Source organism: Canis lupus, chromosome 2, assembly GCF_048164855.1.
Source record: "Canis lupus baileyi chromosome 2, mCanLup2.hap1, whole genome shotgun sequence".
Taxonomy (NCBI): domain Eukaryota; kingdom Metazoa; phylum Chordata; class Mammalia; order Carnivora; family Canidae; genus Canis; species Canis lupus.
The window spans coordinates 19,318,327-19,345,337 of NC_132839.1; the positions used below are offsets into that span (position 1 = coordinate 19,318,327).

General features: G+C 36.2%; 1 protein-coding gene across 1 annotated transcript in view; it reads right to left on the minus strand.

The window, feature by feature from the left end:
* Window positions 1-27,011, minus strand: part of ADGRV1 (adhesion G protein-coupled receptor V1) — a 520,471-nt gene that overhangs the window by 347,893 nt on the left and 145,567 nt on the right. The window contains exons 49-59 of the mRNA XM_072791879.1: window positions 26,008-26,272; window positions 25,169-25,291; window positions 19,020-19,242; window positions 18,493-18,697; window positions 13,496-13,642; window positions 10,566-10,821; window positions 8,596-8,798; window positions 7,239-7,415; window positions 6,564-6,746; window positions 4,142-4,321; window positions 290-454 (exon numbers count right to left, since the gene is read on the minus strand). Of these exons, the coding sequence (XP_072647980.1) occupies window positions 290-454; window positions 4,142-4,321; window positions 6,564-6,746; window positions 7,239-7,415; window positions 8,596-8,798; window positions 10,566-10,821; window positions 13,496-13,642; window positions 18,493-18,697; window positions 19,020-19,242; window positions 25,169-25,291; window positions 26,008-26,272 (2,127 nt within the window). The remainder of the gene's footprint in view (window positions 1-289; window positions 455-4,141; window positions 4,322-6,563; window positions 6,747-7,238; window positions 7,416-8,595; window positions 8,799-10,565; window positions 10,822-13,495; window positions 13,643-18,492; window positions 18,698-19,019; window positions 19,243-25,168; window positions 25,292-26,007; window positions 26,273-27,011) is intronic.

Genomic DNA, 27,011 nt, shown 5'->3' on the forward strand with positions numbered 1-27,011 from the left:
GGGTGGAAATGGGGACACCCAGATGTCCAGCTTGGTTGACTGGGTTTGCACTCAGTCAGGACAGGAAATGTTGAGAGAGGAAGTTTTGATGGTGGGATGGAGGCAGTGTCTGAATTAAATCTGATTTCAGACATGTAGGGGTATGTGTGTCATTGTCCTACAAAATGCATATGATTTCAAAAAAATTCCAGCTGTAGTAAATACCATCATATGAACTCATAAACAATATTATGGAATAAAACAAACATAAGTTCAAGTAAACCTACAGGAATCCTGATGCTGACTGTACCTCATCAAAAAGAAGTGTCCCATTCAAAGGCCTGAGATCATCTTTAGCTGACTCATCTATGGTCCACTGAAGTCGAACAGCTCCTTTTCCTCCTGGGGATCGGACAACTGTCAATGTCAGATATGAATCTGGGTCATCAGACAAAAGAGATTCATCAACCATTACCTAAAAGAAAGAAAATCCAGTTAGGTGAAAAAAAAAAAAAAAAAGAGCAGGAAAAACAATCTTATTTCTATTGACAATGACTGCAACTTTTCAATTTAGAACTCTATTCATGGCATCTTATAATCATGTGGCAGAAAAAAACAATGTTTCACCAAACCCCATTTCCTTCTTTGTACTAGGTGGTCTGCTACTGGCATTTCCTGGGATCTCCTGCAATTAGGTGGAACATGTGACTGAACTCTGGCCAACAGAGCATGTGGGAAATTAAGTATGCTCCTCCTAACAGTCTGGCCATCAGCTTTCCACAGAACATTCCACATTCCTTTTTCCTCATTTGCTGAGTGACTAGAGAGGACTCCCAGGACCTAAAGAAGACAGAACCACAAAAGGAAAGAGTCCAGTGCCTAAGATGCCAGTTGGAGAGGAGATGTCCATAAGACCTCCAACAGAAACACAAATGTAGGACTCTTGCATGAAGAAGAAATAACTCTTACTATGTTAAGGAAGTAGGATTTAGGGATTCTTTGTTAATGGCAGTCAGGCTCCCCACATAATACAGACCAAATGTGCCCTCCTAATTATCTACAGCCGGCCAATTTAGTAAACCCAAATTTGAAAGAGGTTTTTTTTAACCTGCCATAAAGAGAGAAGGAAACTCAGTATGTTGATTTACCTGTACCATTTATTTTTTACACAAGATCCTTACTAAGAGATTTAGTGCAACTGAATTGCATACACTGACTCTGTAAAACAAAGTCCAAACTGAGCCTATAATATCCACCTGTTATGTAAATATAAAAATATAACATAATCTTTTCCACTTTTAAGACAGACACTGAAATGCCTAATACAAAGTTGTTGTTGTTGTTTTTTTCCTGAGATTTTGTACTGGTACCCAGAGCAGAGATTTACAGCCAACTAATATTTATCAAGCTTCCATTTTATGTCAATTCTGGCATACATTTTATTTTATTTAAGCCTCACAGAAACTCGAAGAAATCTAAGGGCTAGATATATGCACATAGTTGGAGAAGAGGAACCTCCTCTTGTGGTTCAGATGCTCTGACTCCACATCCATTGCTATTCATACCACTTCTCAGAGAAGAGAAATATCAAATAAGAAGCAAACAAAGTGAGAAAAAAGAAATCCACTATAAACTTCTAATTCATATGTAAGTCCTTTTTGTTTCCATAGATATTCCATAGATAATGACATTTGAGTTGAGGTTTCACAAACAGATTTCTTGAGCCTCTGTTATGGTCAGTGCTTTGGTATACTTACCATATTGCCCTTGGGAGCAGCTTATTCATTTTGACAGATTTCTACCAACAATCTTTCCTCACTATTCTTAAGTTCTAAATCTAATGTTTCATTAAATAATGCTAATAAAATGTTCACTGTATACATAATACTGTGTATCTTAGATACATGGTAAAAGATAAATTCTGTATTAGAAGGGCCTTTGGCAGTAAGAAACAATATAAAAGAAGGAGCCACAAAGTGCTGAGCAACAAGCTGCTCCTGATATTATAATGAAAAAAACAGTAACTGGCCCCCTACTGAGTGTACATCCCAGTTGCAAGTGCTTTATGTATGTTAACTCGTTTACTCGTCACTTATAAGAAATAACACAGGGATTGAGTAACCTCACTCTTACTTCTGGATCACAAGACAAATTGGAAATTTGAAGTTATCACAATAAGATATCAATTTCCAGACCAAATGTGCACCAAAGTTGATGACAGTAGTTAAGATAAAATGAAGAAACAAAAATTATTTATGAGTAGCAATATAACTCTTCATTTTCCCTGACAGTGAGATAAGCTTCTAAACATACAGTCTAACACCTAAGAGTCCAGAAGCATGATCAAATTAAAAGTGGAAACATTATTTTAAGGTTTTCCCATTGAAGATTTGACTGAAACCCTAAACATTTTATCTAACCTCAGAAGCTAACAGAGACAAGTTATAAAAGTTAAATTACATATTTATATGGATTAAAATATTTCTTTTCACATATGCAAAGAAAAAAGCATTGTTGAGATACAACAAAATATTAATGATATCCATATCTCAAGTTAATAATAATATGGATACTTTTTACTTTTTTTTTTTTAGGATTTTATTTATTCATGAGAGACACACATAGAGAGAGGTAGAGACACAGGCAGAGAGAGAAGCAGGCTCCATGCAGGAACCCCAACATGGGACTTGATTCTGGGACTCCAGAATCACACCCTGGGCTGAAGGCAGGTGCTAAACCACTGAGCCACCCAAGGATCCCCTTACTCTCTTCTTTATGCTAATAGTTTTATGTTTCCCAGACTTTCATTTTGCTGAACAAACATTCACAGCCACTCTCTTGTGAATTTACCACTCCTTACAAACACTTCTGCTTATTCCTTCCCCAAAAGGGTCTCACTAAACTGTAGCAGAAGTGTGTCCTGTCCCTCTTATGGTCTCATTCTCTTACGAAATTGAAATTTCAATAATCAAATCATTAGGCAATTATTACAGTTTATTTAAATTTTGAAGCATCTGGGAAGCCCAGCCCTAACAGGCAAGCTTATAGGTTTAGCCTTGTATCCATAGAACATTAAAGATAATTAGCATTAGAGCAAACTGTTTATTATTTTAAAATGACCTATGATGAATTACTGATTATCTATAAATGATCAAATAAAGAGACTGGTGACCTATAGAGCCAGAAAATTTGTATATGTCAGAATTACCTACATGTATTTATGATTATTGCATCCTGGAATTTCCTTTGAAAGATAAAGTCTTAAAAATTATAACATAAAGTCATCATGATAATTATGGTATAGTTTTAAAAATTCATTTTATTTTTAAGATGTAGAGGTCATTTAGTACTAGCCACCAAATCTGGCTGCATAAATGATTGGTTAAGCTTTTTTTCTCTCTCTGCAGTTAAACTGATAAAAATAATTGCCTTCCCTCTTGCAAGTCTTGGAAGGAGATAGCCCTGGGAAGTAAGAGGGAAGAAAGAAGAGACAAACACTTAAGCTAGGGTGACTGTGGTGTTTGTTCAATATAAGTCAAAAGAGAGTATCAGAAGGGTGGGCAAAATAAATCCCTGCCCCCCCCCTCAGCTAAATGTATCCTAGGGTGTAACACTTAGATCTATTTTAGAATCTTGGCTTGTGACCAGAATGGGGGATTGGCAGCAAGACAGACTGAGAACAGAACGTATGGACAAAAAGTGGATCTAGTCTATGCTACCCAATAAATAAGAATTTATGGGCAGCCCAGGTGGCTCAGTGGTTTAGCGCCGCCTTCAGTCCAGGGCGTGATCCTGGAGACTCAGGATGGTGTCCCATGTTGGGCTCCCTGCATGGAGCCTGCTTCTCCCTCTGCCTGTGTCTCTGTCTCTTTCTCTCTGTGTGTCTTTCATGAATAAATAAGTAAAATCTTTAAAAATAAACAAACAAATAAATAATAAGAATTTGTTCCTCCTCATAAATGCTGATGTAAGAGTACTCATCACTGTCAAACAAACATACATGAAAAGATTGGCCCTTAATTCAATAGCCAACTCTAAGTACTCTTGAGCAGAGAATCATTAAGTGAGCAGTAACAGTTTTTTTAAAAAATAAATCTTTCTTCTAAAAATTACAAAAATTAGTCTAGAAGAAGGCATCCTCTCCCTGATACATGTAACTTACAGTCTTTTCTTCAAATCCAAATACTCCAAATGGAGAATCATTTTGTGGAATAACAACAGTTAGCACAACATCATCACCAAGCCTGCCACCTCCAGCTACCCTGATTAAGGAAATATTGAATGTCTCCATGAGTTCAAGTTCAGCATCATCAATTATGGTAATTTCGATCACTGCAGTAACCTACAAAAGAAAGAAGAAAGAAAAGAGGGAGGGAGAGAAAGAAGAAGGGAGGGAGGGAAAGAGGGAAGGACAGAGAGTAAGAAGCAAGGAGGATATAATGTAATAGCAATTTTTGATCATATATAAACTTTTAGTTGACAGAAAAGTATTTTTTGTCTAATTATGTTCATAATACTATTTTAAAAATATATAGATTACAGAGATTTTCAAAGTCAGAAATTTACAGTCTATTATTTTCAAGATAAAGGAAATTATATATGTAATAAAATATAGCATTATTTATGTATACAAAAAGCATGAAGCCTGATTCTTGAACAAAAATATTTAAAATGCCACACAGGGTGTAACAACCATTGCATAAGCATAAATCACAGAAATTACCATTGTCTTTGGCAGTTAGAATAAATCCCTTTGGTTTCAAACATCACTCTTATAATGGTAGGAAGAAAACCCAAATCTGCTGTACTTACATATTTATGATCAGGATGTCATTCATCTGTCTGGGTCCATGTTAAACATTTTTATAACTTACAAATAAGTAAAACTTGGCCCACCTTGTGATTTCACTATTGGTCATAAAAACATTCCAGTTGTGGGGCACCTGGATGGCTTAGGTGGTTGAGCCGCTGGCTCTTGGTTTCAGTTCAGGTCATGATCTCAATATCCTGGGATCAAGCCCCACATCAGGCTCCCTGCTCAGTGAGGAGTCTGCTTGTCTCCCTCTCCATCTGCCCCTCCCCTGCTCCTGCCCTTCCCCTTTCCCCATTCTCTCTATTAAATAAATATGTCTTTTAAAAAAATATTCCAGTTGTATCTCCACATGTAAAATCTTTCCTATATCTCAGAGGGAAAGTCCAGTATTTTGACACAGACATTTACCAGAAAATGAAGTTTTTCTACCTAAATCTACCTAAATCCTTTAATAAAAGAGCAAAGCAAGAAAACTGGATTTACACTCACAGGCAGAAACTTAAGCAAAACCAAATGTTAAATGGAAGCTTAATAAAATGTCTGCACTTTGGGATGCCTGGGTGGCTCAGTGGCTGGACATCTGGCATGATCCCGGGGTCCTGGGATTGAGTCCTGCATTGGGCTCCCCTCGGGAAGTCTGCTTCTCCTCTGCCTATGTCTCTGCCTCTCTCTGTGTGTTTCTCACGAATGAATAAATAAATAAATCTTAAAAAATAAAATAAAATGTCTGCACCTCAAATCTATACTGTAAAATACTGAGTACCCACCCTAGAGAATGTTAACTTTAAGAATGATGATGATCTTCAGGCACTGTTAAATAATGGGATTTCAACCTTATATACAAAATAAAACGTTGGTAATAAGTAAAGGTGGAAGGCTATTTTGATGAAAAATCAATGTCTTTCTACTTTTAGTGTAAAAAATCTGCATTTCCCCCCACCTTTTAGTAGGAAATGTTTCAAAGTTCTAAATTTGTTAAAAATTCATAATCTCAAATATTAACAACATAGACCATTATGTGTAGGAAAGTCTAGATCTGTATGGTTACTTTTCAGCAGCAACTAATAAGTTGATGCATACTGTACAAATTTGTCTTGGCAAAATCAGACTTTGTGTAGGTGGATATTGCCATTTGAGGCTATTAACATTTGCAAGGTTATTCACATGCTTTTTCCATTTATTGATTTAAAATTTTATGAAAACATTTATACTTACATATTACAAAATGCCCACTTTGCAAGACTTATAACCCTTAGAGAATGCTTTGGCCCAAATCTAAAATACTGTTTTTCAATTTTTCCAGTTTTAATTAGTTTTTCTATCATTTTAAAAAGTCTTGTTTTTAATTATAACAAAAAGTTTTAGATATTAAAAGTAATAAATGTGCACACTTTTAGTGCAAACCATAAGTAAATAAATACCTATACTGATAAGCATTAAGAAATAAATAAAATAAATTAACCTAAATAGGAATAGTGAAATTCATCAGGCACTTTTTAAAATACATTCTTAGGCACTTCTAAGTCATTTATTATTCCCCTTTAACTTCTGCTTAAAATAGAATCAGGTGGGGAAGTTCAGAAAAGGGTGGGATTCTTGCCTGTTTATGTTCTTTTCCTATGTCCCTTAACAAATTAAACATGTTAACTAATAATAATTCTGTTTGGCTTGATATACAAAGTATAATACACTATGCACATTCACTCAGTGAATATCTATAAAATGTTTGAAGTACAACCAAAAATTGTTAATATGTTCGTGATTAGCATACTTGTTTATCTGCAAATTCAAGAATCCCATGAGATGGCTTAAAGTCTTCCAGGCCAGCAGTGTCCAATGTTGCCTTCCAATAAACATTTACTGCCCCAAAGCTTCCAGCCAGCCGGACTACAGGAATCTGAAGAACATTCAGGGGCGGAGGCACTTCATAGGCAGAAATAACTCCACCAACATCCTTTAAGTAAAGAAAATAAGTTAAAATACAAGACAAAATTAACTTCTTATGTGTCATCACTTTCTAAATGAATTATTCTTCTAATTTACCCTTCAAAGTACAAATCAATCATCAGATATAAACATACATAATAAATTTCAGAATTCCCACATTTTTTTAAAGTTTTTCAATTTATTTATTCATTTAAGTAATCTCTACACCCAGTGTTGGGCTTGACCTCACGATCTAGAAATCAAGAGTTGCACACTCTTCCAACTGAGTCAGACAGTTGCCTCTAGGACTCTTACATTTAAGTGTAATGAAAATAATCTTGCTTAATCGTTTGTTCTAACACAAAGAGAACTAAGAATTAGTCTATAAGATAAATTTTAAGACAGATATTTATAAATATCTACAAGGAAAGCCAATTATTTTGCAGAAAATATATGACATTGGTCAAGTCAGCATGTAGAAGCTTCTGTATTACTATAAATATATTGAAATTTATCTCACTCTGGTAACATGAAAGTTAAAAATTCCTCTGGGATCATCATTTTCTTCAATCATTATTTCAACTATTTCTATCCCAGGCCTCCGCACACTTGGCTGTCCTGCAGAGAAGTCAGAATTCACCAGGTACACATCAGTGATGTTGACAATAAATCCTTCCTCCAACTCGGGAGCATCATCCTGGGGTGGGGGTTGAGGGGTGAACAGGAGAGAGATTATGTTCTATTTTTAAAAATACACTGAATTTGCCTTGGAAACCTGATATTTTTCAGTGAGAAATAAATGGCTGCCTACAGGAATGAAAAGCTCTTTCACACAAACAAAAAAGATTCCTTTTCATATTTTAACACATTCCCACTGACAACTTCAGAATCTTAGGGGATATTCAAGGTTACTGGTCAGTTTTTAATTGAAGCCTAATACTTAATAGCAAGTAAAATAATTTTTAAAAATCCGTCACACAATTCTGACCATATTCTATCAATATGTTTTTTGTGTATAATACACACCCCCAAATATAGGAAAAATGGTAAATGCTACATACATCTTAAAAGTGAAAGCTTTAGACTTGTAAATCTAGACATTATTCCTATATTTTAATTAACTTATTAAACACTGTTACTTTGTTTTGGAATAGGTAATAAAAAATTTCAAAAGACAAAAATAATACATAATGAACAAGGCAGGAAACTTATGTTTTGTCCCATCCCACATGTCTTTCCCAGAATGTCCTTTCCAGAGGGTACTACTATCTATTATCACTAATAACACTATTAGTAACACTGATGTTACTATGCTGCAACGTTATCTTTGTCTAATAATATAGGACGTATTTATTTTAATATTATTATATATAGTATTGTAATATATACAATATTTAGTTATAATATTATAAATAACAGTATTTACTACTGTCAGTTTCTTGTGAATCATTACAGATATATACACCTTTCTCCTTACATACATGAAAGAGCACTAATACCAGATCTAAAATCTCTGAAGAATATTCTTGATTTGAGTAATTGTATCATGACATGAAAATACTGCCCTATCAAACCAACAATAAAAATAATCTGATTAATTTGGGCATTTCATTCATTTGCTCAATACTTTAACAAAACCAACCAACAAAATAGTGGATCCAATCAGATATGCAATTAAATCCTGATTCAATGCTTCAGAGGTCATTCAAACAATATTCCAGTTACAATACTCACAATTTTACATTTGAGAGCAACCTTTTCAAAGATTTTTATCTTTAAGAGCATCACACTTTTCTTTCTTTTTTTTTTTATCACATTTTTATCTCTAACAGCATTTTCCTTTATCTTACATCAGATTCACTGCAGCCTAAACTTACCGGCAAAATGGCAACTTTGACATAAGTTTCTTTTACGTTTTCTTTCATTATTATTGTTGTTTCTTGTAGCACATAATCTTCATTCTCAGTAGCTTGATTATTGACTTGCAATAAGAAATTGGGTTTAGCTATCAAATGAATGGCAATGTCCCCAAGCAGTCCTTTATTTCGAACAATTGGTAACTGAAGAATGGTGACATTCTCTGAGAAAGACAAGTAAACAAGTTTTTCTCTGTGTATTCGATACCACTCCAAGCACTTAAGGTGGAATGTTCTATACTACCCTAATGTATTCTCCCAAGGAGCATTCTGCGCTTTATCCTCCTTGCTCTAAAGTTGTGCTGACAATTGCTACACATTATATCCCAGTTGTGAATCCTAATTTTGGGTTCTCTAACGCACTCTCCTATGTTGCATATAACATGAGCTTTAATGAAAACGGCTGAAAGTCTTAGGAAAGTATATATGTGCAGATTGACAGTTAATTACAAATGCTAAGAAGATTCTTCAAAAATGAAAAACTATGGGGCCCCTGGGTGGCTCAGGTGGTTAAGCCTCCAACTCTTGATTTCGGCTCAGGTCATGATTGCAGGGTCAGGGAATCAAGCCCTGCATCTGCACTTAGCACGGGGTCTCTGCTCTCTGCCTCTTTCTCTCAAATAAATAAAGTTCTTTAAAAAAAAAAAAAAAGAAAATGAAAAATTAAACACACAAACTCATTTAATAATCTTTAGAAGAAAAATAATTTTGTTCTTATAATGAGGGGTCTATCACAAGAATCAAAGTATTTCATGGCATGAATTTTTTAACTTAATTTTTTTCATTTTTTAAAATTTTACTTGCCATATAAATGGGCCAAAAAATGCTTGTCAATCTTTCCCACTGGTCAATCGTTCTAATAAACTAAAATTGTGTTTTTGTTTCCAGAACACACAGCACAATTTGTGGCACTTATTAGGTGCTTCAAAATGTTTCTTGAATGAATAAGTGAACATATTTTAAGTCTCCCACTTCTCTTCCCATATATACAGTCATATAAAGGCCCAGGTACATGATTATATGCCATTCTTTTCACATCAACTATTTAAATGAAAGGTCTTTGAAAGATATGCACATTTCTGTCTGAAAATTCTAGAGGCTTCACACTGCATACTAAAGATACACATATGTTCAAATATATTTGTTCAAATAAGTCAAATGGCCTTTATCTACAAAAATCTATTTATCCTACAGCTGCTCGAATAGTTATTTAGGAAAAGATTTCAGCACTAAGCTTAAGGGAAATAGGGACTGGTTACTTAGCACTTCACAAAAAATGTATCATTCTAATTACTGCTTTGGGTTTAACAATTAATACCCTGAGTTCCAAATACTTCTCGCTGTGTTGCTTATTGTCCCTATAACTGTTGAAAATCTACCTAGAGGTATCTGGATGTAGAAAGAGAACAGGGCAGCCCGGGTGGCTCAGCGGTTTAGCACCACCTTCGGCCCAGGACGTGACCCTGGGGTTCCGGGATTGAGTCCCATGTCGGGCTCCCTGCATGGAGCCTGCTTCTCCCTCTACCTGTGTCTCTGCCTCTTTATCTCTGTCTGTCATGAATAAATAAATAAAATCTTAACAAAAAAAAGAGAAGAGATAAGTAAAGAATGAAGAGAAAGTAAAATAAAAACCTATCACCTTTACTGTAATGATTAAACTATTAATGTCTCTATTACGATAGCAAGGTCTCAAAAGAGTAAAGATGTTTCTTATAGCACTATTGCTGAGTGATTATATGATCATAAAATTTAATAAACAGATAAAAAGTAAAAAGGATTGAATATGATCTGTTAAATATATATATATATATTTAACATATATATATATATATATATATATATATATATGAAGGGATTTATATTCCTAGTAAACATTACAATGAAATTACCCAGTAAAACTTACTAGACCCTGAAAAATATTTAACACTTACCTTTAGGCTCTGCTACTCTAACGAAGAGAAATTCAGTATGCCAACCCACCAAGCCATAAGGTGAGTCATTGGGCAAAGTCGTTATCACAGATTTGTTTCTTTTCTGATCAATGGTAGCACCTTTTGATGGGTCCTCAACTCCTTCTGTGGTAATTCGAATGAGTGTTATGCTCACAATCTCTGATAACTCTGGAACATCATCAGCAAGAATAGTCAGCGTGATTGTAGACAGTGCCTGACCTTCAGAAAATGAGATCTAAAATTTTAAAGAAAGAAGATTTTATTTATTTTGTAATTATCACCGTGCATTTTCAAAAGATTAAGTTTTCTTTCAATACTGACCACAACTTATATAACAAGAGGGATTTAAGTGACACAATATGATTCTACAAATCACTCAAATGTTTTTCATATTAAAAATGGAAGATTGTAGGAAAAAGAAAAAAAGTAAACCATTATGGAAACTCAATCTGATAAAACATGCAGCTGAACTGTCACATCCTGAAGGCTGCATTCTATTAAAATATAGGGTACACGGTCTCTCTGGGAGTCTAAGTCCCAGATACCGTATTTTTAAAAAATCTGTAGAAATAAAAAAAGTTGACATATTAAGTTTAAACATTTTTCCCTACAAAAATTTTGCCAGGTTTGCTATTTCCTTTGATTAAACTCTGAATAGATGTGTAATTTAACAATGAATCAACCAAAATAGAGGTAGAGAAAGATTAAAAGAGATACAAATCAAAGCATCTCTCTCCTCCTGCTGTGCCTCTATTGTCTATAGTCAAATCCAAATTTTCTAAAAGGCATCTGAAATCCTTTCTGATAGGGCTTCTGTATGCTCTTTGAATATTATTTCCCAGCTCTCTCCATTTGCTCTATTCTCTAGCAACACGACTACATACTGCAATCATTCAAACTAGCATTCCAGGCCCATTTTGTTGTTCATCTCTCCACCTTAAGAAGGTAGTTGATATAAACTCAAGAGCTTTATTAATAAAATCGGGGTCAGAAAATTACTACTCTTTGGCCAAATCCATTTTTTTTTCATCAAGTTTTACCAGAATACAGACAAGTTCATTCAATTACATACTGTTCAACACTTTATTGTGCTAGAAAACTAAAGTTGGGTATCTAGGAAAGAGACTATAATAGCACACAAGTCTAAAATATTCACTATCTGGCCCTCTATATCAATGGTTTACTGAATCTTGAATAAAACAATTAATTCTTCCAAATATAGTCTACATTTAATATACTATTCTCCATTTAAATAGAAATCATTTTAGTCATGTTTATATAAGAAAGATTATTTGTGAAAATACAATTCAGAACATACAGAACCTGATAAATACAACTTATATAGTTGTATAAATAGATCTGGTAATTTGTGTAAAGTAAATATTCAATGCAATAAAATTTGCCATAACATTTTTAAGACACTGAAGCTCTAATCTCCTTTCAAACGATACAGAAACCTAGAAATGGTGGGTCATAACATTCACTTGTCGTTTTGTGAGATAATTTCATGAGAGATCTTTTAAAGGAACTCTTCAACGAAGTATTTGGGGAAAATACAGGGATAAATCTATGAAACCTGAGATGAGTCTAGAAGACCACCCATCTTCCAATTAGGAACTAAAGGTTCTTTAAACTCTCTCTTTCCATTTGCTTCTCTGACCCAATTCTGATTCCATTCTTCAACCAGTGCCCCAATTTTATACTATTTTCCAAGAGTAGATAAAGTGATCCTCTGCCCAAATCCCTTCTTGGGACTGATGCACCCATCCCCCAGCTAGTGGGAATAACAGCTTTTACATTTCTCAGTGGGAGCTGCCTTCAGCTGTAGCAAACTTTCACTCAAGGTTATGCCCCACTCAATGTGGTGTGAGGTCTAGGATGGCTAAAACAGGGATGCAAAATCTCAGCCTCCTTGCTCTAACTGAAACAACTCCAAAGGACCAGCTCAGCTCCAGAACTTCCTCAGAGACTCAACCTCAGGTACAACTACCCAGGGATCAACATTCCCCTCTGCACATCCCTACCTTCCTTGTTTCCTTATAGTTGTGTCTCCCCAGGAATTCACCCACAATCACAGAGTCTGTCTACAGGAAACTCAACTTACATCATTCAGCAATTCTAATCTACTTTTTCATACATATGTCTACCTTACATAGATTTGTTCCCTACTGGGACACCTGGGTGGCTCAGTGGTTGAGCGTCTTTGCCTTTGGCTCAGGTTGTGATCCCAGGGCTGGGGTCCAGGGATCGAGTCCCACATCGGGCTCTCTGCTTCTTTTTTTTTTTTTAATTTTTTAAAATTTTTTTAAAATTTATTTATGATAGTCACACAGAGAGAGAGAGGCAGAGACATAGGCAGAGGGAGAAGCAGGCTCTATGCACTGGGAGCCCGACGTGGGATTCGATCCCAGGTCGCCAGGATCACGCCCTGGGCCAAAGGCAGGTGCCAAACCGCTGCGCCACCCAGGGATCCCAGGCTCTCTGCTTCTTCCTCTGCCTATGTCTCTGCCTTTCTCTGGGTCTCTCATGAATAAGTAAATAAAAACTTAAAAAAAATTGTGCCCTATTTACTGCTTCCATTTTACCCAAATCTTGAAACCATATTTCCATCTCCAGTTTGATTGGTTTTATCTTTCTGAAACTGTAACACATCCATAATTTGGCCAACAAAAGGGATGATTTTTTTTACAGACAATTTTGGAATTACAGAAAAAAAGAACAATAATCACAACATTAAAACTAACATTAAAGCTAACATTAAATTGTATCCCTCTCTACAGTGATTAATAGGTTCCAGTGTTGACATGGTTAAACTCAAACACTTCATCCTTGAAGTAGGGTTTGGTCCCATGCATCAATAGTAATCATAATTTAAAAGTGACTCTCCTGCAATTTTGTAAATTACATACCACTCCTGAAGTAGGAAATATATCACTAATACTTCCATCAGCTTCCCACGCTACGGTTACACGACCATACGTTCCTTTTAAGCGCTCAACATTCAAGGTTATGAGGCTATCTTGCTCCATTTCTTCTACTTGCTTATATAATGAATTCTGGAAAACACACAGGAAGTCACAAGGGATTAGATGAAATTACCTAGGTAGGTTTTTATTTCATGCTATTGTGTGTGTGCAAACTTCACAGTACTAAGCAACATGATACATTAAAACAACATGATACAAGTGAAAAATATAGTTTTATAAAACACAGCAATATACGATGACCATGTTTTAATTTGAAATACACTTTTCAATAACTAAAAGTAAATTAAAATGTTAATCATTATAGGGTTATTTTTACTTTGTCTTCTTGTTGCTCTTATTTTCAAATTTTTTCAATGAACATAATATTTTCACATTCCAAAAGCATACCTTTTGGAAAGCATCATACATAGCATCTAGAGTTCATAGAAATGAAAGGACATAGTCAGGAAATAAGGAAAGTCTTCTTCCCCTGTATAACTTCTGGCAACCCCTCTAGGTCTTGATTTCTACTTTAAAATAAGCTTTTGGTCTACATAGTCTCTAAAATCCCAGTCAAATGTAAAGACATCATGAGAATCAGGGCACTCTTTCTGATCATTTACAAATGCCTCTTACCCTTAAGTTCATATCCTCTCAAATGTTCTGCAGGCTTTGCGGTTTCCATTGATGGTGTTTCATCTTTAGCCCCTGGTCTTTACAACTATTTTTCCTGCCAGAAATATCCCCTGGCCCTTTTTTCACTTAGACTCTGCAGTCTCTTTCTTCTGTTCCAGACTGATTTCTACCTCCCTGTGACTGGAACTCCTTCTCTAACATCTACAGCTTGCCAGCTGCTGAATGAGCTTTTGCTCAAAATTAATGCTCCTTCTTACAATACCCCTAGTTTATCCATAGCTCCTTCTTACAATACCCCTAGTTTATCCATAAGTAATAAAGGAAGAATGTGGAGTATAAAGATTTTCAAAAATCTTTCCAGTAATAGTTTTAATTTTCTTGTCTTTTTACAATGGTAATCTGAAAAGAAATTCCTCCATGAATTTCTTAAAGCTTCTGAAAGCTTCTACATGGAATGCAAATAGTCTATCGGATGGATATCAGATGGCAGGCAGTGTTTTACACTGTATTTTAACATATTGTTACAAATATTACATAGTTATAAAATCTTGCTCAAAGTATTCAAAGTTCCTACAGAAAATATCTTGATTTAAAAACATGCATATAGGGGTACCTGGCTGGCTCAATCAGTAGAGCAGGTGACTCAATTTGGGGGTTGTAAATTCAAGTCCCACATTGGGTTTAGAGATTACTTAAAAACAAAAATCTTTAAAGAAATAAAATATTCATATAATTTGTTCACAAAAAATATATGCATTTTCAAACAGAAGTATCTCTGGCAATGCCCTTTGTTGATAAGGGTTAGAAAAATAAGGATTTAATACAGCCAAAAATTATCAAGAAACTCTCTTTATCTACTAAATCTTAACTTAGAACAGGCTGTCCAGACACAAGAGGCCTGTACTGAGAAATTCTACTGAACGGACTAAAAGAACCCAGGATTAAACCACAGTGCTTTAATGTCTCTAGAATAATCTTAGAACAACTTCCAAAAGGAGAAATCTATCATAGAAATGTGCTCCCCAGCTGCAGCAGGGCTCCAAGGTGAGAAGATGAGACCATGTAGTAGGGCATGTTGATTCTTGCTCCAGGCTCCCCAGCTCTGCCCTATATATTTGTGTGACCCTGAGAAAGCCATGTGAGCATTCTCTCCTCTCCCCTGCATAACGATGGGTTCTTACTAAGCATCTCCTATGTGCCAGGCACTTTTCTGGAATAAAGTTATGAATAAAGCAGTAACTCAGTCATCTCTCACAGCCTTGAATTCTAGTAAAAGAAACTGACAATAGACAAAAAAAAAAAAAAAAAAAAAAAAAAAGCCCACTATCAGTTTCATTAAGAACAAGGCAGGAGAAAATAGATACAGAATGATGGTGGGGAGTTACAATTTTTAATCCAGGAGGCCCTTCTGGTAAGGTGTCATTTCAGCAGAGACTGGCAAAAAATGAGGAAACAAGTCATGTGAGGACCTGGTGGAGACAGAGATAATTTTCCTTTTTCCTAACCTTCCCCACAACAGCTCATGCCTTAGAGCTGCACTGTCCTACACAGGAGCCACTGGCCACATGTGGCTGTTGAGCACCTAAAATGTGACTGGTCTATAACTGTAAAATGCAGACTGGAGGTTGAAGACGGTATAAAGAAAAAGGATATAAATTATTCCATCAATCATTTTATGTTGGTTAATATGTTGAGTTATGTAAAATAAAACATTAACAAGAGTTTCACCTGTTTCTATTCTTTTTATGTGGCTAAAAAACTTAAAGATATGTATATGGCTCACAATATAATACTGGGCAGAGCTGCCTCAGAGGAAGCTGACCTGCCTTTACCTCCAGAGAGGGGCTAGACTGGGTAACAGGGTGATCTTACCACCCCTGCAAACAATTGACTCAGGGCCTTAGCACATTCAAAACTCATCTCATCCCTCAAATCTGCTCTTTCTACAGGTATCCTTATGTCACTGAAAGGCAAATGTCTGCTTCCTGTAGCTCTGTGGTTTTTTTGCTGAATTACTGCACTAGTTTCCTGTCTATTTCTGTCCTTGCCCACTTATAATCGAGTCTCAATTCTATGGCCAGAGTGGTTCTTTTAAAATGTGAGCCAGATGAAGTTGCTCTTCCACTCCAACCCTTTCCCTCGGGGGCTAACTTCATTACAGTATGCAGGAGCTTGTGCAGGAGTTGAGTTCACATAGTAGTCTCCCTATCCTTCCAAGGCCTGCTCTAACATTGGCCCTCACCCGGTGTCTAGGAAGTTGGGTTTAGGAGGATTCCCACTATTCCTGGGACTCATACTGGCTCCCTATGCTTGAACTGTACACACAATGGGGTTTATATTGAACACCTACTTTCTCTCTGGGAGTCTGGAATTTTGGCACGTGTCAGGCTGAGGGTGCCTGCATGATTAGTCCCCAGTTAAGACCCCAGGCACTGAGTCTCTAATGAGCTTGGATGGCAACACATCTCACATGCTGTCACAATTCAACTCAGTGCTGGGAGAATTAAATGTGTCCTGTATAACTTCCCTGAGAGAGAGCTCTTGGAAACTTGCCCCTCATTTCCTCCACACTTTGTCCCATAAGTCTTTTCCCTTGATGATTTTTGCTTTGTATCCTCTTCTTTGTAATAGATAAATCCTAGTATGAGTATGACTAAACCTTGAATCCTTTGAGTCCTCCTAGCAAGTCACCAAACCCGTGGTTACTACTGGGGAAGCCCATAACAGGGCCCTGGCCCTTCACCTCTTGGGCCTCATCTCTCCCTCAAACTCGGATTTCAGCCACAGTGGCTTCCTTGATTCACCAAATGGAGGCCTCACTTCAGGGCCTTTCATCTTGTTCATGGCTCCCCTGCCTTGAATGTTCTTCACCTCTCTCCCCCAGGCCTTTGTTCTAATATCACTTCTTCAGCGCCTCCCTCCCTGACAGCCTATGTTTTATTTCTCTGCACACAACCTCAGTCCCCTCTAAAACACTGTCCATCTGGCCTCCCCGCCTAACGTTCCTCCAGGGCACTTACTGCCATCAGATATAGTAGAGATGTCTCACATGTCTTTGTCTACTGTATGTCTCCCTTTGCCTCCTCTACAATTTGGGACAGTGAGGGTAGAGATTTTTTACTATTTTATTTTTTGATAGCATCTGAAACAGTATCTGATACATAGGAAGAGTTTGCTAAGTAATGGCTACATGAATGAATAAATTAATGAACAGATGGAGTGGCTTATTGGTTCTGGCCAGGGAGACATAAGAAGAGTTCTCTAGAGGCATCTGGGAAATCCCTTCCTTATCCCAAGTGCCACATTTGTCTCTTTCCCCAGCTGGACATGAATAAGAAAGCAGTAGCCCTAACAATAACATCAGCTTTCAAACAACCAATGAAGAATCAGCTTTATGTTGGCAAAATGGAGAGAGAGAATCTGAGTCATGGTGACACAGTAGAGTACCAACCCAACCCTGAAGCCCATCTTCTCTGTGGACATGTTTCTGGTGTTTAAGCCACTTTAAGTTGGGTTTTCCTTGGAGAATATTTCAGAGAAAGATGAATGATTGCTGCAGCTATAACTCTACTTAAGAAATCAAGATAGAGTTGGCAAATAGGGCTAAATGATACAATATAAATGGATGACATTTTGCTTATGGGTAAAGGAATATGAAGTCTGAGCATGGAAGCTAACTTGGTAAGATCTGCATAGTTCTCTTTCCTCAGGAAAAAGCACCTTCATGTGCATCATACATGTATAGTTATAAACATCTCCCTCCCTCCCTCTTTCTCTCTCTCTCTAATACACAAAGGTCAGTAGCTGAGGTATGTGAGAAAACACAGTATACAGTCTATTTTTAATCTGCTTCATAATCACCCTCTAGAGTTAAGGCTAATAGTGGAGCTGAATCCTAGAACTAGGGCCAACTGGTAACATTTCAAAGTCAATCTTGTAAGAGGGAGCAGTATAATAAAAAAAATTAGGGCAAGTAGACTCAGAGGTTTCAATGTGTAGGACTATAAATTATAAGATATCAGTAAAGTTCACTGTAAAATGCAGAGTGAATGGGGGGTGAACGGCTCAGTCACTTAAGTGTCTGACTCTTGATTTCAGCTCAGCTCATGATCTGAAGGTTGAGAGATCAAGCCCCACATTGGGCTCCGTGCTTAGTGCAAAGTCTTCTTGAGATTCCCTCTCTTACTCCCTCTCTCTTTGCTCTTTCCCCACTCTTATGCTCTCCCTCTAAATAAATAAATAAACAAACAAACAAATAAATAAATATAATAAATCATTTTGATTTCTAAGTGTGGGATCTTTACCTGAGCAAATCCAACGATTCCATAGGCATCATCATTAGACAAAATCGTTATTTTTACATAACCATTAATACCAATCTCTGCTCCTCCTTTGGGATTTTTAAGCTGAACTCTAAAGGATTCTTCTTCTTCTGGAACTGTATCATCAAGGATGTTTACTGCTATTATAGCTTCTCTGTTACCAGGTTCAAATATCAGTTCACCTGAACTAGCATAAGAAGTATATCAAATAAGTCGGCTGCAACAAATCTCAGGCATATACATACACATACCCATAAAACTCTCAGAACACTGATATTACACATTTGGAAAAATCATATTTCATAAATAAACTTATAATACAAAATGTTCATAATACTGATTAACTTGATAAAATAGATATAAGAAATACGGTATATAACCAAATTTCTAGATTATAAATTACTCTTATATTTTGTATATTTCCAGTCATTAAATAAACACTCAGAAATTAAGTGTCATATAAAACTATGGTGAGCATAAAGAGATTCTATATAAAATGTTGAACCTACCCTGGAATAAAGTCAGACTGGCTCGAGATGTAGGCCAGCTCATATATGCATGAGTGGATGGCTCCCACTAGAGCAATTAAATTCTTGCTTGAATTAAGGGACTTTACTGTAACAGAAGTTGCATCACGAGCAGAAGGGGCTTCCAGAATGAAAGAGAATCGATTCAGCTCTGAATTCCAGCAGTAAAGAGCAGACATAGCTTGGCCAATAAGAAGGATGTGGACTGTGGGAAGGACAGAAAAGACAATTATAGTAAAACATGTATGTCACTGTGCACACTTCCCATCGCAGTACCAAAACAGAATTTTTCCATACTCAAAGTTCCATTTTGATTTTTGATTTCACTGATATGACCTGATTTCTGAAAATCAAAATATTACTTGAAATAACTGAATGTGTAAATAGTAATTTTTATAATGCTATGGAGTGACTAAACCAGCCTAACAGTAAACCCATAATTCACTTACTAAATAAGAAACCACTGGATAGTCAAGCCCAAGTGGATTGTGGACTCTTTATATTCATCTCAGTACTTATTTGTTGGATAGCATAGTAGGATATTTTTAAAAGTGAAAGACATGCATAATCCCATAACTAAATATTTCATTTTTATATTTTCCTTTCCAGCCACCATCCATATGAATTCATGATGAACATAATTATAAACAGACTACAAAAATTCTTAATTAAAAAGCTTAATCCTATATTTATATGGCATTTCTTTTTTATTTTTTTAAAAGATTTTATTTATTCATGAGAGACGCACAGAGAGAGGCAGAGACATAGGCAGAGGGAGAAGCAGGCTACCTCCCTGTGGGGAACCTGAGGCAGGACTCGATCCCTGGGACCATAACCTGAACCAAAGGCAGATGCTCAAACACTGAGCCACCCAGGTGCCCTATATGGCATTTCTTAAGTGTTGCTACAAAGCATTCAAACTTATGATTTTAATGCATAATCTATAGAGTTTATCTTTAAAATATACTTAATTTCTCTACATTATTATTTTTTATTTTCCAATATTAATTAGAGACAGTTATTAATTCTTTTCACTTGACAAATTTTTTTAAGTAGGCTCCACATCCAGCATGAAGTCCAAATGCAGGGCTTGAACTCACAACCCTGAGAAATCAAGACCTCAGCTGAGGGCAAGAATTGAACGCTTAACCAACTGAGCCACACAGATGCCCCTTCACCTTATAAATTCTTAAAGGTGATAATTAGGTCAAAGGATATGAACAGATTTATGATCTCGGAGTACATGCTATCAATGCTTTTTGAAATGTTACTTGTTTTGAAATGAAAAAAGAGCTATTAATGATTCAATCCAATGGAAAATATTAGCAAATATGGAGGGGAAAGGGGCTTAGTACATTGTATAGGAGGGGAAATTCAGAGTCAGGGAGCTTACTACATTGTATACGCCACTAAGCAATCTTCAGACTTAAAACTAGGGAAAATGGGAAGAAACCATCTAGAAACACGCACAAATTCCAGAACCTGAAGAAACACATCAGAACATAAAAGATACCAACTAAGATGGGTTTGGTTATTAAAACAGCACACAGAACTAGAAGCCACAAACATTTTAGTCTATAAGATTACAATGGAAGATCCATATCCCTACTCTCAAGTATCAAGAATTACTCATTATGTTTATTTATGGTAATTATTTAAGTACTATTGCAGGTTAGTAAATGTTGCATAAAAGGTAAAAAACAAGAAAAATGTTAATAATAAACATGCTTTTTAAAAATGACCATATATGTTTCATAAAGCTCTATAAACTAGAGATATTCAGTAAAGAGCAAATTCCTCAGCTGGATCTCACATCTTCCAAGTTTAAATGATTCTATAGTTTCAATAAATCATCAATTAATCAATCTATAGGCTCAACTAAAATCACAAAGTGTTCTGAGCATTACTGATTATGTATCCTAATCCTTGGAGATATAACTTATTCACTTCCTCCCAATCTGGTAAGTATGGGAAGGCCCCAAATAGATAAATAGACATTCAGAGTAGGAAATGTAGGGGGCTCAAATCTGCATTTTCATATGCAGAGAGTGTTTTCTCAGAAAATAGCCATTTGTACTGCTCCAGATCATAGAACTGGGCCAAAAGTTTATAAGGATAAAAACCCCAAGTCTCTACCCTGGGGAGCAGAATTTTAACTGGTATTAATTATAGAATTCCCTTCCAGTTAGCAAAACTATACACAAACAAAAGTATCCCAAAGGAAGGCAAATGGCTGAGATAACTTAAGGAGTCAATGTACAGAGAGAGTCCAGGACCAAGGGCTAGAGTGAGCATTCCTACCACTTAGAGATCTGGGAAAAGAAGAAACCAGTAACACATAGAACAGTCAGAGAGTGCACATAGAGAGTCAGAGAGTCCATGGGAAGCAGTGTCCTCAGGAGAGTGGGACTCCAGTGCAAAGAGATGAGGGACATTTTGAGAGAAGTTTAAGAGTGTATCTGTTCTGGGGGATGCTGTGGAAGAATTTGGGGAGTTGGAGGAGTGGACGGTTGGGCCTCTAGTCTATAAATTAGGGCTCATGTCGTCCAGAGCACACCCAGACCATATGGGATGAGGTGCTTTCTCCCGAGGGAACCTGGGCTTCTTATGATGACTACACAGGGATGAAGAAAGTGATGAATTCATCCAAGGATTTCCACAGATGATGATTTTCAAAGGTAATAGTTTTGGTGAAGTGGAGAGTGCTGGGAAATGAAGGAGAGGGGGTGGGGTCAGTGTCTTTCTAGCAGTGTTAATTACATCTCTCTTCCTTATAGAAACTTTCTGGACATCCCTTAGACCTCGTCAAATTTTCTCCATTTTCTGGGACAAGAGCACTTTATCTTCTCATAGCAGTTATCTGTTTGTAGCTAGTAACTTATTTGTGTAATTACATATCATGTCTTCCTTCCCTACTGCATGTTAAAACTTCTTCAGAGAAGAGGCTATAAAAGATTTTGTTTACCCTTGTTTCTTCAGGGCCCACCAATATGCCTGGTACATAAATGGCACCTTAAAAAATCTATTAAATAATGAAGGAGGGAAGGAAGAAGGGAAAGACAAGTTTATATGTCCTTGCAGCCTTTGTCATATTCATTCTTCCTCTTCTCTTTAAAGAATTCAGTTACCACCCAATAATCTCTGTCAAGTCATTAAGCAGAATAAATATGTAATCCTCACAGTCATGGCTCCAATCTAATATTTGACATATTCAAAATAAGAAAGTCCTTGAATATTATTTAATGCATAATTTCAGCTTTCAGGGGATCTATAATAAGCCATCCTAAATAATTACTTATAATCTTTTCATACTTCTACAACCTCAAGTCACAGAAACAAAAGGAATAAAAAGACCTTACAATGGGTCCCTTAACAAGCCTCTGGCAGAATTTTTCAAAAATTCTTTTAGAAAGTGTGCCTATTCTCTTTCTTTAAAAATCTTTAAAGGGAATTCTATAACTTCAATTAGCAGCCCATTCAGGCAGCACTTGTCATCCTTAAAAACATTCATTAGGAAACTATTTTGAATTATAATAAGTGACTCAAGTAGATACAGTTAGTCCACTTGAAAACTTGATGTACAAGAAAAGCAAAAATAATAAAGCCACAAAATTAAAAGACAAGTAGACACAAACTAAACAAATACATGATGAAAGATACATCATTTATTTAGTAAATCAACTGCTGAGTGAATGATAAGAAAGTCACAGAGCTATATTTCACAGGATAGCATCACAGCTTTAAGGCCTGTCAATTAAAGAGGCTGACAATTAAAGAGAAGTTATTTACGGACAGGATGCTCAGAACAGAGACAGATACAGGACTCTGACAACAGAGTGAACCTGGAGTGGAGGCCAGATAATGTAACAGACCAGATACGAGGTGGCCAGGGTCTGGGACACCAGGCCAAGGAGGGGTAGGGCACATGGAAATAAAGCACAATTAAACAGATAATCCATAAAAAATGAGAAATAAATAAGATAAAATTCCTGGTCAGTAACTGAGGTGATTGAAGGAGACAGTGTCTAATGATTATCCTGCCTGACGCAGAAAATTGCAGCCAGGCACCTAGGAGAAAAAGGACAAGAACAGACTCCTATATTTGCACTAAATCCTCTGCTCTTCTCAATATCATTTACTTTGTAGATTTTAGCTTTTATGAGTTCAACTACCTGAATGCATCGATGACTCCAAAATCTAAACCTCTAACTGATTTCTTCAGTGCCACGTCTCTAACCACCTGCAGAGGCTTCTATATTGACTCTTGCAGTTGCAAACTATTGCATCCAGCATGTTCTATACACCAAAGCTAGGTGGAGTTATAAAACATCCCTTTGATCATTCCTTGCCTTTGAAATGCCTTCAAGGATTTCTCTACCCCAATAATGCTCAGAGTGTAGTCCCCAGACCCCTAGCGGTCACTGAGACACTTCAGGAGGGTCTGTGAAGTCAAAACTATTTTTGTAGTAATAGTAAGATGTTACTTGTCTATATTATTCTCATTCTTCCATGAGTGTATGTGAGATTTTCTAGAGTCCATACAATCAATAATATTGAAGTAGAATACAGACACAGACTTAAGAATCCGATGTTGTCTATTAAGCTAGACAGTAAAGAAATTTGCAAAAACAAGAAAGTAATGCCACCCTTCTTACAAAAGTTTTGTCTTGGAAAATACGTTTTTTTTTTTAAATAAACATGCTACTTTTGTTCACATATAATGCGCTCATTGCTATTATTCCCAATTGAACTAATAAGTATCTTTAAAATTTCTCGTCTTCAATTTTGAATACAATAAATATCAGTAAATAAAATCCATATGAAATCCTTAAATTTTTAAGAGGATTTTTAATTCTTAAATTTCCTACAGCAAAAATACTTGGGAATCACTGAATTATCCAATACAGTCAAATACTGAGCCTGACATTCCAGACCTTCTTGTGTAGATGCTAGTGTGTTTCCAACCTTATCACCACTACAACCTGAGTCAAATACTCTGTCTCCACCACTCTTGTCTGCTCGTTGTGCCTGCAACATCATATATACTTCTACCTTTCTCTTTTGCTCACACCTTTCCCTCTACCCACAACATTTCCAATCAGCCTACCCAGGCCTAGCTCAAATTCCCCTCGGAGACCTCGTAGCCACTTCAATTCTACCATTCATAGAGCAAATGGGACGGGTATTCTATCTTGAATTATCTTAATATTTTTCTTGCTTCTCTAACCAGACATTAAACCTTTGAAGGCAAAAAATTCTTTATAACTTTAAACAATGACTTACATATAATGTCTAATCATAAGCTGTGCTGTTTCATTCATACAAAATTGCTATATCTCAATTTAAAAGTGGGTGTTTGATTCATCCAGACTCACGGCTAAGTTACTTGGTTTGGCTGCCAAGTTCCTCTGGGCATCTTAACAGGAGACACGCTGACTCACTGAGCACGCCCCCTGCTCTGTTCACATCTGCTCTGGGAGGCAGTCCCACAAGCACACTGTGCCAACTGCTGCTGCCTTCTGAGCCTTATTACTATGGGCCCACCCAAGTGATTCTTCACCAACTCTGAAATAATCCTACGGCCTCTGGACAACATTCACCCCTTGGTTTCTCACTAATAGACTTTGTTTTGGAAACCACTGTGAATAAAAATATTGATTATGTTTCTGATGTGTGGATGAAAGTACAGAAAACCAAGAAGGAATCAGACTGGAAGGATGAGAAAGTAAACACAGAGAGCAGAGTCCTTACAATAATTTTCTGACTTTTTAAAAATACTTCAATGCAGATACATGTTAACCTCTTATACTTTTATATTTAAAACATATACTATATGTAATGTCATGCTTCATTTTTCTCTAGGTAAAAGAAATGTATTATCTTACTTTTATCCTTCACTAATATTTTCTGCCATATTTCCGTTATTCTAATTCTTCTCAAGCACAATGCCTATTTTAAAATTTTGAGCTTCTAGTATTTCCAGAAATACTCCTGTTAAGATCTTGATTTTATATTCTCATTAAAATACCCAGTGCCTGGCAATGCGATACCATCTCTAATTCAATATGATTAAAATTATTCTAGCTTTCTACAGTGCATTTCAGATTAGTTAGCAGTTTAACCACCCTTACCAATTCCTGAAGCTGGTGTGAAGGAGTAGATTCTATTAACGGCAGTAAAATCCAGGGACTGAAAATATCTGAAAGATGACTGTCCTGTTTCCCAGACAAAAATATCAATAGAATTCTGATTTCCTACAATAATGGAATAAAAGTCAAATCTGAAGGCAAAAGTCATAGGGAAAAAATGACAAAATTACACAATAATAATTATTAAAATATTAAATTTAATCTAAAAAACAAGTTTAGTAGGATATTCCTCCAAATTAATTTAGTTAAGCAAAAATACAACCTAGTAGGAAAATACTTCAGAAGTCTTTTCACATTTACCAGATGAAGGATATACATGGCTGGCCACTGATTAATCATGATCTGATATTAAAGAAAAAACAGTGACATGTTGTTTTTTAGGAATGTTGAAATTTTACCTATGAAAGTTTCACTAGGCAGAAGAAAGAGAATATTTTCAAATAGTCTTATCAAAAGTTGCTGAACACTAATTATTACTACTATAGATTACTCATGGGTCCCCAAGTACAGTCACATAAATTGTAACTATCAAATATTACTGTTGGCACTTTGGATATTCAGAGATATTTCCACTTTACATACTCATCCCCAATCTTATTTTAATATAACTTTAAGGCAGTTGTTCATAATCTAAAGATTATAGACATATCACTTAAAATGTGGGGTTTTTTTCCAAAATCCATTTGTAGCTGACAGTCAATACATTATCCATCAAGAAATGGATTAGCAAAAAATTATCCCAAGAGCTACATGTTTTCACATAGAACATATGACACAAATGCTAGATAATTTTGACAACTATGTATGCATTATCTCCTTACCTAGAAAGACAGTTTTGGCAAAAATCAAATAAATATCATCGCCTGAAGTCAAGGCCTCAACTTGTGTAGTCCCATTGATTGGCACTTCTTGAAAGTTAATAAACTCACTGCCAGACCATCTGAGTAAAAGGGAATTTGGACTGGCATTAATCTGGGAGATAGCTAAGAACACAGAGCCTCCTCTGGTGAATAAGGCTGTGCTCAGCACACCTCGGACAGGGAGTGTTTGATGTAACATGAAGCTTTCTCCACTCCATCTGAAGACCTGTGGGAAATGTTCAAATACAAAACCCTTTGTGATTAGGAATTTGGCACTTGTGTGAATTTATGCAAAAATCATATATTCACTCTTCCAGTCCCCTTTATTTAGTTAGTAGAATACTTTCATAAATGAGAAATATCAAAACTGATGCTCTCTCACTGTCTCTCCTTTTTTTATGTGGGGTGTATGTGTGTGTGTGTAAGCACACACAGAGAAATAAGTGAAAAAGAAGTTATTTGAAAATAAATCAATTTCAAATGCACATCTGGGTAGGGGTCAGTTGCAACAAGTCAAAGGGAAAGCCAAAAACAGGAGAGAAGTAACTTAAATATGAAAAATTCAGGGATCCCTGGGTGGCGCAGCGGTTTGGCGCCTGCCTTTGGCCCAGGGCGCGATCCTGGAGACCCGGGATCGAATCCCACATCGGGCTCCCGGTGCATGGAGCCTGCTTCTCCCTCTGCCTGTGTCTCTGCCTCTCTCTCTCTCTGTAACTATCATAAATAAATAAAAATTTTTAAAAAAAATTAAAAAAAAATTCAGATTTGGATAAGAAACTTTCTGATGCTATAAAATCATTCCTTACCCGCTATTTAAGCAATAGAATATAAAGAGAAATACTAAAACGCTTTAGTCCTGAAGGTGGCAATGTATACAAGGTTTTAAGGTGAATGTTCATACATCTAAAATTAAAAGAAAATCCTGAATCCACCTGGTTTCTTATACAATCTGGCCAATTGCACAA